This window comes from Balaenoptera physalus (genome assembly GCF_965194825.1).
Source record: "Balaenoptera physalus genome assembly, chromosome: 19".
In the NCBI taxonomy this organism is placed as follows: Eukaryota; Metazoa; Chordata; class Mammalia; order Artiodactyla; family Balaenopteridae; genus Balaenoptera; species Balaenoptera physalus.
Genome location: NC_138900.1, coordinates 54,985,930 through 54,998,332, shown reverse-complemented (window position 1 = coordinate 54,998,332; position 12,403 = coordinate 54,985,930). Strand labels below are relative to the sequence as shown.

General features: G+C 46.1%; 1 protein-coding gene across 9 annotated transcripts in view; it reads right to left on the bottom strand.

Moving 5' to 3' along the window:
* The window catches only part of ST3GAL2 (ST3 beta-galactoside alpha-2,3-sialyltransferase 2), a 61,363-nt gene that overhangs the window by 7,554 nt on the left and 41,406 nt on the right, over positions 1-12,403 (bottom strand). For 3 of the 9 annotated variants that reach the window (XM_082439179.1, XM_082439177.1, XM_082439176.1), the window contains exons 5-9: positions 11,642-11,687; positions 11,232-11,351; positions 9,678-10,382; positions 6,856-6,977; positions 1,023-1,103 (exon numbers count right to left, since the gene is read on the bottom strand). In XM_082439179.1, coding sequence (XP_082295305.1) covers positions 10,209-10,382; positions 11,232-11,351; positions 11,642-11,687 — 340 coding nt within the window. In that variant the 3' untranslated portion in view covers positions 1,023-1,103; positions 6,856-6,977; positions 9,678-10,208. The remainder of the gene's footprint in view (positions 1-1,022; positions 1,104-6,855; positions 6,978-9,677; positions 10,383-11,231; positions 11,352-11,641; positions 11,688-12,403) is intronic. The other 6 variants (XM_082439181.1, XM_082439180.1, XM_082439178.1 and 3 more) reach the window with 6 other exon arrangements.

Here is a 12,403-nt window from a genome sequence, read left to right as displayed (position 1 = left end):
ATGAGAAGCCTGCGCACCGCAACGAAGAGTAGCCCCCGCTCGCTGAAACTAGAGAAAGCCCGCACGCAGCAACGAAGACCCAATGCAGCCAAAAATAAATAAATAAATAAATTTAAAAAAGCAAACCCATCTGTGGATTGTGGGGAGAGAAGAAACTGAATGCAAAGCAAGACGCAAACAATAGAAGGAAGGTGGGGAGGGGCAAGGTAGGGGTATGGGATTAAGAGATACAAACTACTAGGTATAACATAAATAAGCAGCCAGGATATACTGTACAGCACAGGGAAATACAGCCCTTATTTTTTAATAACTTTAAATGGAGTACGATTTATAAAAACATTGAATCACTGTGTTGTACACCTGAAACTAATATTGTAAATCAACTATACTTCAAAAAAAAAAGGTATCAAATTCACCCCAAATAAAATTTATTTTATGGAATGGCCTCATAAAACGCTTAAAGTATGTTTGGATGCTCAAAGAGAAAGCGAAATGACTACATTTCACTGAAAAGAGCAAGAAACTATGAAGTAAATTTGGACAAGAGCAGTGGTGTGCTGAAACTCACACAAGCTGGCTGGTAAATCACTGGCAGATTGAAACTGGCTGTGCTGGGAATATTTATACCACAGAAATCAGCAACACTATAAATCAGGGGTTTTAGTTTGTTTTCAGAGACAGTTTACCAGCATACCACTGGGCAGAAATAAAACAAGATTAGAAATTTTAGAAATGAGAAAGTTAGTCATTGAAATAAACTCAGTAAATGGGAATCTCAGATTTTAAATCCTAATTATACTCTCATTTTAAGGACAAGAATAAGAGCACAACCAAATTTCAGCAGATTCACACAGTTAAACTATTTCTTGCTCCCATAAACTCTAAACTGGATGTTCCTGATTGGTTGGCTCTTCTGGACACTTTCCCCTCTTTCCACTGAAAAGAGTGGGTTTTTTTTTTTTAATAGAATTGATTTTTTTTTAGAACAGTTTTAAGTTTATAGAAAGAAAAGGCAAAGTTACCTCATAGCAAAAGAAGGATTGAACTCAGATCCTTCTGAATGCAGACACCATATGTTCTTTCTACTTCACCAAGCTTTCTCCCTGCAGAGAAGCCATGTTGCCAGAAAGAGCCTGTATTATTCTCAGGAGCAGAAACAGCTGTTAGATGAAAGGTGTTGTTTCTATATTCTCGGGGAGCAGGCTGGTCCTGATACCCACAGTTCAGCAAGTGTAAGGGGAGGGACCATCTTGCATTTTTGTGCATTAGTTGTCACACAGACAAACTTACCGCAGAAGCTGTGATTTTTCTGGAAGGGTAGTGAGAAGGAGCTTTGGTTCCTAATTCACTCAGAAAGGAATAATTGGATTTTTTGAAGTGTTTCAGGATTTCACCCTTCCCCTCACCAAGCCAGGAATGATGTTTTCCTACTTTGCCAAATATGTCACAGGCAGCAGTTCCTTGCCTGCTGAATGGCAGCCCTCAGCCATTCATTCCTCTGATGGGTAAAATATTTAATCACTTCCTGCCCTTCCTCTAGCATCCAGCCAGAGTGCCAGCCAAGTGTGTATCCACCACCCCTGGTCAGGCCATAAATCTAAGTGTTTCTCTCCAAAGAGCCCTCTGTGTTCAGACTGTATTACTGCTCACTCAAACATGGTGCCTCTCCCAGAGGAACACACATCCCTGCTAGACTGAGGCATGGACATGGGACTTCTCTGACATCAAGGAAATGTGAACTTCTTGACAGAAGCATTCAGAGCCAGCCTGTGGCTCACCAGATACTCTTTTCCTGGCCCTGAAACAACAGATCCACCACAGACGGCACTCCTTTCTGTCTGGGTCCCTGAGTGACCATGAAGAGCACAGCCCATGATGGGAAAGTGGCTTGAGTGAGAAACAAACTTTGTTGTTTTAAGCCACTGCGAGTTTGAAGGGTGTTTGTTACTGTAGCACAACCTAGCTTATCCTGACCACCCTCCCTGCCTTGGAACAGCTGGTTCCCTGTCCAGTCACCCTAAGGTCAACCCATATCATAGATATGCTCCATCTCGGTACACAAAATTCCCAAGCAGCTTCTGGATCCACTATTTCAGAGAACAGAACAATTTCCAATTCCCAATTATTTTAAAAGCCTCCATCATGACAGAGAGGGGTTAAATAAACAACCACAAAAGATCAGCTCTGTGGAGACAGAGGAAAACAGAGGAAGAAAAAGGTGTCTGCTAGTATGCGATTAAACACCACACTTACCTAACTTTCCTTTCCAAGAGCTCACTGAATTTATAGGGAAGGAAGGAAAAAGGTATAAACTCACATGGACAAATAAAATGGAAGCAGTTACATTGGAAGAGGGAATTTAACAAAATGTTTGGAATACACAGAAAAATGAATGAAAAAGCTCCAATTTTTAGTAATACAGGGAACTATATAGAGCATGAAAAAAATTCCAATCCAAAAACCAGCTACAAAGCTGATAATATTCTGTTTGAATATATCAAAGAACTACTACTTTTAGGGTTTTATTTTTAACATTTAGCTCTGATTCACTTGGCATTTTGGTGAATGGTTTAGGCTATGGATCTAATTTTATCTTTTTCCAGATGGTTATCTAGTTATCCCAATAAAAATTTATTTAAATATCCATCTTTTCCTAAGTGATTTGAGAGGCCATCTCTATTATAAACCAAATTTCCATGCGGCGGACTTGGGTCTAGGTAATCAGACTAATGAAAGAGAATTGAGTATCCAGAAATACTCAAGTGAATATGGAATGTCAGGGCGGTGGTCACCTTCAGGGGAAGGAAGGGGGCTGTGCTTGGCAAGGAAGATGGAACAGAGAGGCCTCTGGGGTGCTTGCACAACCTGAGTGGTGGCTACATGAGTGTTCATCTTAAAATAATTCATTAAGGAACCGCCATACTGTTTTTCATAGTGGCTGCATCAATTTCAGTTTCCCCCAACAGGGCACAAGGGTTCCCTTTGTTCCACATCCTCACCAGCGCTTGTTATCTCTTGTCTTTCTGATAACAGCTGTTCTAACAGAAGTGTGGTGATATCTCATTATGGCTTTGATTTGCATTTCCCTGATGATTAAAGATGTTGCATATCTTTTCATGTACCTGGTAACCATCTGTATGTCTTCACTGGAGAAATGTCTATTCATATCTGCCCATTTTTTAATCAGATTGGTTTTTTTTTGCTATTGAATTATATGAGTTCTTTATATATTTTGGTTTCAGGTTTTACATTTAAGTCTAATCCATTTGGAGTTAATTTTTTTGAGTGGTGTGAGATAGGGGTCCAGTTTCATTCTTTTGCACGTGCATATAGAACTACCATATGATCCAACAATTCCACTTCTGGGTACACATCCAAAAGAATAAAATCACTGTCTTGAAGAGACATCTGCACCCCCATGTTCACTGCAGCATTATTTACAGTAGCCAAGACGTGGAAATAACCTAAATGTCCATCAACAGATGAATGAATAAAGAAAATGTCGTGCATATATACACAATGGAATATTATTCAGCCATAAAAAAGGAAATCCTGCCTTTTGCAACAACATGGATGGACATTGAGGGCATTATGCTAACTGAAATAAGTCAGATGGAGAAAGACAAATACTGTATGATCTCACTTTTATATGGAACCTAAAAAAACTAAATTCACAGAAACAGAGAGCAGATTGGTGCTTGCTAGGGTGGGGGAATGGGTGAAGGTGGTCAAAAGGTATAAACTTCTAGTTACAAGATAAATAAGCTCTGGGGATGTAATGTACAGCGTGGTGATTATAGTTAACAATATTGTACTGTATGTTTGAAAGTTGCTAAGAGAGTAGATTTTGAAAGTTCTCATCACACACACAAATATTTTAACTATATGATGTGATGTGTTAACTAATCTTATTGTGGTAATCATTTTGCAATATACACACACATAAAATCACTATGTGTATACCTTACATACATATATAACTTTCTATGTCAATTGTATCTCAATAAAGCTGGAAAAATAAAATTCTAGCTTTTCCAATTCTTCCATATAACATGTTCAATCACCTCTTTTTTCTTCAGTCCATTTTGATATCCAAATGGCAGTGGAAATTGCTTTTCCTTTACCACAGGAATTATATAATTCTATCTATTTATAATCTATAATCTATATGTATTATATAATATGCCATCTTTGCTTTACGAAATAAATGTCCATTATGGAGCTTTTAAAAAATAATAATTCATGAAGCTATATATTTTTATACATTTATTCTTATGCTCTTTTCTGTTTATGCATTATATCCCACAACAAAAATAGTTTTAAAAAATTAATTTAAAAATGTATTAGTCGGGGGGCTTCCCTGGTGGCGCAGTGGTTGAGAATCCACCTGTCAATGCAGGAGACACGGGTTCGATACCTGGTCCGGGAAGATCACACATGCCGCTGAGCAACTAAGCCTGTGCGCCCCAACTACTGAGCCTGTGCTCTAGAGCCCGTGAGCCACAACTACTGAGCCTGTGCTCTAGAGCCCGTGAGCCACAACTACTGAGCCCACATGCCGCAACTACTGAAGCCCGCATGCCTAGAGCCCATGCTCCGCAATGAGAAGCCACCACAACGAGAAGCCCGCGCACTGCAACGAAGAGTTGCCCCCGCTCGCAGCAACTAGAGAAAGCCCGCGCGCAGCAGTGAAGACCCAACACAGCCAAAAATAAATAAATAAAATAAATAAATTTATATTAAAAAAAATGTATTAGTCGGGACTTCCCTGGTGGCTCAGTGGTTAAGAATCCAACTGCCAATGCAGGGTACACGGGTTCGATCCCTGGTCCAGGAAGATCCCACATGTGGTGGAGCAACTAAGCCCGTGCACCACAACTACTAAGCCTGTGCTCTAGAGCCCGTGAGCCACAACTACTGAGCCTGCGCTCTAGAGCCCGCATGCTGCAACTACTGAGCCCACATGCCGCATCTACTGAAGCCCATGCGCTCTAGAGCCCATGCTCTGCAACGAGAAGCCACTGCAATGAGAAGGCTGTGCATTGCAACGAAGAGTAGTGCCCACTTGCTGCAACTAGAGAAAGCGTGCACGCAGCAACGAAGACCCAATGCAGCCAAAAAACAAAAATTAAAAAAAACCCATCATTTCAAAACAATGTCTTTAAAAAAAGAATGTATTAGTCATGCACCCCTATGCTTCAGAGCAGCACTATTTACAATAGCCAAGACCTGGAAACAACCTAAATGTCCATCGACAGATGAATGGATAAAGAAAATGTGGTACATATATACAGTGGAATATTACTCAGCCACGAAAAAGAATGAAATAATGCCATTTGCAGCAACATGGATGCAACCAGAGATTATCATACTAAGTAAATCAGAAAAAGCAAGACAAATACCGTATGATATCACTTATATGTGGAATCTACAATGCAACACAAATGAACATATCTACGAAACAGAAACAGACTCACAGACGTAGAGAACAGACTTGTGGTTGCCAAGGGGGAGGTGGGGTGGGAAGAAGGAAGGATTGGGAGTTTGGGATTAGCAGATACAAACTATTATATATATAGAATGGATAAACAGCAAGGTCCTACTGTATAGTACAGGGAACTATATTCAATATCCTGTGATAAATCATAATGGAAAAGAATATGAACAGGAATATATATGTAGGGCTTCCCTGGTGGTGCAGTGGTTGAGAATCCACCTGCCAATGCAGGGGACACAGGTTCGAGCCCTGGTCTGGGAAGATCCCACATGCTGCGGAGCAACTAAGCCCGTGTGCCACAACTACTGAGCCCACGTGCCTAGAGCCTGTGCTCCGCAACGAGAAGCCCACGCACTGCAATGAAGAGTAGCCCCCGTTCACTGCAACTAAAGAAAGCCCACGCACAGCAACAAAGACCCAAAAGCAGCCAAAAAAAAAAATTAAAAAAAAAAGAATATATATGTACAACTGAATCACTTTGCTGTATAGCAGAAATTAACACAATATTGTAAATCAACTATACTTCAATAAAATTTTTTTAAAATGTAGTAGCGATTGAGGCACCATCTTTAAAGAATTCTGGTGGCTGTTATGTGAGGGTCAGAAAATGGATCTCAGCCTGACAAAGACGAGAAAGCCGTGCCTCCCTACCTGACCCAGGGAGGCACATTTACCACAACAATCCAGTTTGGCAATTAGAGTTCTGACCTATAAGCATTTGGGGCAAGTTAATCGACCATTAAGGTCCCCAGAAGTAAAACAGATGCTGGGCAGCCTACTAAGGTACTGCTTGATGTGTATGGGAGGGAACACTCTAGGAGTGCCGAGAAGAAACCTGAGTCACAGTGATGGGAATTTTTGGCTTCTTACCCAGTTCCCAGACCTAATCAGGTCACACACCTGGAGCCTTTTTCAAGGCAATCTCAGGGTCCTTTGAGGAACTATTCTCTGATGTAGCAGGTATGTAGTGTGGCTCTTCCCCTAAGCTTTTCCAGAGGAACCTATTTCCTGGAGTGACAGGGCACTGGGGAAAGGGAAATACCCAGACCATCAGGAGTTATCAGACACTGGCTCTGAGACCCAAATGCCAATGCAGTCCACCTTATTATGAGAGTTGGAGCTTACTATGGCTAATGATAGATGGAGCTCTGGTCCAAGTCCATTTAATGGTGGGTCCAATGAGACCACAGACCTATTTTAAGGTAATTTCCTTAGTTCCAAAAGGAAAGAGAGATATTTACTACCTGGCAAAATCACCATATTGGCAACCAGACCTGTGGAGGGAAGGTGATTATGATGGGATGGGCCTAATAGAAGTCCCTGGAACTATCTCCAACATGGTAAGTCAAACTCAATACCACATTCCAGCAGGATTTGCAGAGATTGGTGCTGCCATCCAAATTGAGTTATGGAAGGGTGGGTGACTTCTTCCTCGTTTCATTCACTCACCATCTGAATCATGGAGAATGACAGTAGCTTACTGCAAAGGTGAACAAGTGGCAATGTTAACGTAACCTGTGGTTCCAGATGTGATATCTTTGCTGAATCAAAGCAACACAGTCCTTGGCCAACATTAAAAAAAAAAAGACACATGATTTGGTGAGACTCTTGATTCTGGAGGTAACAGGTACAACATCTGGAGCGCTGCTCCCACCAAGTGTGGTGACCCACAACCCAAAAGACTGGGGCCCAGATAAGAAACAGTTCTCGGAAGCCCAGGCTATGTGCACGTCATCCGGACGCTGCACCTTATCACTCAGCCAACCAAATGCTATTGGAGAGTGTCTGTGGCAAAGAGAGATGTCATATGGAGCCTATGTCAACTCCAAATAAGAGAATTACAGCCCAGAGTCCTAGGGTTTTAGAAAAAGACCTATACCCTCCTCCACCAAAAAGTATTCTCCATTTGAAAAGCAACTCTGGGCTCGCTCTTGAGCACTGACAGAAACTGGATTGCAGGACACCATGTGACTACACACTCTAAGAGAGATCCATCGTGAGGCCCACATTATCTAATCCACCAGACTATAAAACTGTACATTCAGTGCCATTCTGTTGCATGATGGAAGTAGGCTCGAGTGGGTCCAGACAGCCCAGTTAACAGCACAGGCAGTTACCGCAGACCACTGTGGCACCAGCTCCTACCATTCTGCCAAATCCCTGCCAACCCACACCTATGGCATCATGGGAAGTTCCACAGAACCTGGAAAAGGAAGGGGGAAAAGCCCCATCCTGGTGCCTGCTGGATCTGCATGCTGTGCTGGCGCCTTGCAGTGGACAGTGTCTGCCCTGCTGATCGACTCCGGGGCCCTGAAGGACAGTGGTGAAGGCCACCCTCCCAGAAGGCATAGCTGGCAGTTGGGGGTTGGGAAGCCTCACGTATAAGGAAAGGGTGGGAGTCGTGCCCTCCCCTCTTCACATCCACCCACAACAGTCTTAGTCATCACGTGGTCACAACTTCCCACTGACAGATACACCTTCTTTTCACCAGCAAACACATTTCAGAACAAACAAACAACTATATAGTTTCTTTGCTCTTTTTAATTCAGAAAGAGAAAGGGAAGAAAATAAAACAACATTTGTTTAAATAACTGTTGTAGAAAAGAAGATCTGGGCCAGATGCTGGGACCTACCTCTTCCAGAATGGGGATTTATTAATATTTTAAACAAAACAAAATCCAAACAAAAGAAGAAAAAGGAACAGAAAAGAAATAAATTATTCTGCTCAATACTGTTTGGCATATTGCATTGTTTTGTCATCTTTTAAACACTCAAAAGAGCCTCTTCAGGAAGCACTGAGATGAGACTGGCAAGAATAACTGGTACCTCGACTCTCTAAAATGACAGTGGGAGGTGGTGAGAGAGGCATTCCACTAAAGGCCCCCCTAACCCACCCACATTCTTTACTCCTACTTCTGGAATTGGGAAGGGACAGACTCAAGCTAAGTTCTCAATATATTAACTTTTAGGGGTGCCCACTGCCCTGCCCTAACCCTCTAATACACTCCCCTGCTGGCTACTGTTCCCCCAGCCAGCTGCAGGAACTACACCAATGGCCAGGAGGCTGCCGGGTGGTATCAACTCACCAAGAAAAAAGGGTGGTTTTTGTGTCCGTCACTGTTGGGAAGGGGGAATCCTTTTAGTGGTTTGGAAGCTTCACAGAAGCCCTTTCACCCCTCCTACACTTCCCCAACCTTGAAAGGTGAGAACACCTTCAGCAGCTTCCTCCAGGGACTTAAGCTGGGTTCAGTCATGCAAGTAGCTTCCAGCTGTAACCTCTGGTTGTTAGCTTCGCAGCCCTTCTAGAGCTGGAAATGGAAAGTGGGTTAGAGGGAAAAGGCAGGAGGTGAGCAAGGGGGAAGGGATGTGTGGGCAGGGGAGGAGGCATGCAGGGGGCAAGTCTACTCCTCCCCAGCTATTTGCATGGCCAGCTTACTATTTGCAAAGAATCTGTTGGTCAGCCACCCCTAGTAACTTCAGGTTAGCTAAATCATGAGCCCAAAGCATCTCCAGACTTCTTTCCTACGTGTTGCTCCCTCTCCCTAGAGCCAGACAAAGGGGGAAGGGCGGGGAGCAGCAGTGCCCCAATCAGGGCAAGTTTTGATTTTTTTTTTTCCCAGAGCAACAAGTAGGCTGGTGAGGAGGCCCAGGGCCTAGGGAGAGACACTTAAAAAAGGTTGTGGGCGAACAGGGGCCGAGGGTACACGTGGGTGTACCTTACATTTGATGTGACGGGGCTTCCTTGTCTCCTGCCCTATTCTTACACCTGTGTTCCAGAGTTAAGCCCTAGGCGAATTCCGCCCCCAGCAAGACGTGAAAACAATTCTAGTTTTCTGGTGAGACACTAAATGCCATGGTCAGAAAGGCCATTCCATAGGGTGGCCAAAGGCGGGAGGGGAGGAGGCAGGAGGAGGGGACCCACGTGCCCTCTGGATTCTCACTGCATTTCTTTGGTGGGTTTGCACTCACCCATCTGCGCCTGACCGATAAAGAAAATGTGGGGTCTAGTTCTCTCGGAGGTCCAGAGCGGTTTGGGAGGGCTCTAACTTTTCCCCTGGGGAAAAACGGGCTCCTTGGAAACCACCTGACCACCCGCAAGCCTCCGCGAACGCCCCTCCGCCCGCCCCGAGGCCATGAGGGACCCCCGGGAAGGGGAGACCGGGCCGCTACTGTCCCGCACCTTCCCCACCGTTTCCTCCTCCGCGCCCCCTGCGGGGTCAGGCCGGCCGGCGACTGAGACGCCTCCTGCCGAGCCTGAAGAAAGTACTTCTCGAGGCCGGAACTTCTGCTCCTTTGAAAGCGTGAAATCTCGATAAATTCCTACCCAAAAGCATACGGGAGTGGGGATTGATCGGCCGCCGGCCCGCCTCCGAAGGCCATTGATTGGAGGAGACGGGCCCCAGCGCCGGAAGTTCACCTTGAGTCGCATGATTGGCTGGGAGAAACAGAGGCTCCGGCCGGCGGCAGCGCTGATTAATGCCAGGCCCAGCCAGCGCCCAGAGTCTCGTGATTGGCGGAGGATAGCCGGCGCTCGCTAGACTGCAGCATGATTGGTCCAGACTGCGGCGGCGTCGCTCCCGATTGCCTGCTGACGCCCAATAGGGCGCCGCGCCCGCACTTAGGCCACCACCCCCGGGCTGACCCTGAGTCCCGGCTGGAGCGCTTGCCGGCGCCTCGCGGTAGGGCCGGAAGAGTCACGGCTGGGTCGGGCTCAGTTCCCTCGGTAGACCTCGATCTTGCTGGCCTTGGCCAGCATGTCGATGATGTGGGCCTCGAAGTCGGCGTCATGCACGCCCGTCTTCCGGAACTCGCCCGCGTACCGGTTATTCTCCCAGTAGTGGTGCCAGTTGCCCCGGCTGTCGGCCCCGAACCCGTACACGTTCACCTGCGGGGGAGGGCGGCGCGGGTCACCCCAAGTCGGGGACCAGGGAGCAGAGGGCGCGGGAGAGCCTCGGGTCGTGGTGCGGTGCGGGAGGAGAGGGGAGCCGCGACGAGCCGACCACAGCCAGAGGCCGGCAGCTCATCAATTTACAGCGCGCGGTTAGACCGGGGACACCCAGCCCTGACGCTAAGGACACTGTCCCAGAGGGAGACTGCTGCTCCCTTCCGGTTCTCCTTCCAACCACCCTCTGATTACATCAAGAACACCTCAGTTTGGGGCTAGTCTGTGACAGCTCTCCAACCCTTGCTAACTTTTTTTTTTTTTTTTAATGGAGTACTTTTATTGCAAGCTGGTCAAGTACCCAGTACCATACACTGAAGAGTTTACTGGCAAAAGTGGGTGTGCTGGGCATAAGCACTACCGTGTATGGCACAGTAGCTCCCCCTGCTAGAGAGATGGGCTCCTTGAATGACTAACCTCCATTTTTAACACAGAGTAGGCCTGGGGCCCACAGCTGTGGGAGACACCATCCCGCTGAAACTTAACTACGTCGTTTCCATTCCATTTACGTTTATGCTTATTGTTTATGGCAAGTAGTATCAATTACAGTAGTATTCAATTTCCTTTTTAAATAAATTTAGCGTTTCAATGAAGTGATTTCAGATTTGGTAAAATCATGAAAGTAGTTAAGTTTGGGAAATGCAGATCTATACCTTACAACCTAGAAATTGGGGGAATGAAAGCCACTTTGTTTCTTCCTGCAAAATCACATTCCTCTTGAAGCACTGCTAAGCCCCGACAAGGGCTGACTCCCTCTTGTCTATGGGTCCCGCTATTTTATCAACTACCCACCTCATCACACACATGCAGAGCAAAGAAGAGTACCAGCATCCCAGTGGAAGGGTACCGCCCATGATGCTCTGTCCACCTGTCGTGGATGTACTTGAAGAAGGCTGGGTTGTAGATCTGGACCTGGGAGGAGAAGATGTAATGAGCACATGAGGGCTTCTGGGGCCTGGAGGCTCAGGCCAGGCTCTGAACAGCTTCTGCCAGTTCCTCCATGCTTGCCAGTGGACCTGTTCATCAGGGTTCTCTGGTTCCTGCAGCCTCTGTGTGGGGTCAGGCATACCAGCAGATGGGGACTCTGAAGGTTCTAGAAGGGTTTTGGGGGGTATCTGAACCACAAGACCAGGCACAGCACAAGTCAGGTCTGCACTGTTTCCTCTGGGGTGGGGATGAAGAAGGGGGAGGAGGAAACTTACCTTTTCTTTGTCCACTCGAAGGAAGGACTTCACTGGGGCATAGGTGCTGAAAGCAGAAAGAAAAATAACACTGAGATGGCTCCGTGGAGCCAGGGATGCCTTTTCTCCCACTGAGGCCCGAGTGATGACAGCCTCACGACAGGCTCCCCTGCTTCCAGACTGCTGTCCCATAGCACATCACTGCAGTTCCTTGCTCAGAAACCTTCAGTGGCTCTCTATGTCCTTCAAGATGAAATAAGGATGTTTTAGACAAGCACTGGGGCCTTCCATAACCCAGCCCCAACTTTTCTTCCCACAACACTCTGCTGTGATCATCTCACACCCACCATGTTTGTGCTCTTACCTCTGTCCACAATAGCCCTCTTGCTACTCTCCTCCCATTTGGCACAAATCCCTCCTTCCCTATTAGTCAGCCATGGTGCCTGTAACCTACACTCCCATTTCTGAGTATCCATGGGACTTAAACTCTACAGCACTTATTTTAGCCCTTATGACTCCCAAACATAAGATAAAGTCAGAAAACTGTAACTTATACTTCCGTGTTTAAAAAATACATGGTGGGGCTTCCCTGGTGGCACAGTGGTTGAGAATCTGCCTGCCAATGCAGGTGCACACGGGTTCGAGCCCTGGTCTGGGAAGATCCCACATGCCGCGGAGCAACTAGGTCCGTGAGCCACAACTACTGAGCCTGCGCGTCTGGAGCCTGTGCTCCGCAGCAAGAGAGGCCGCGATAGTGAGAGGCCCGCGCACCGCGATGAAGAG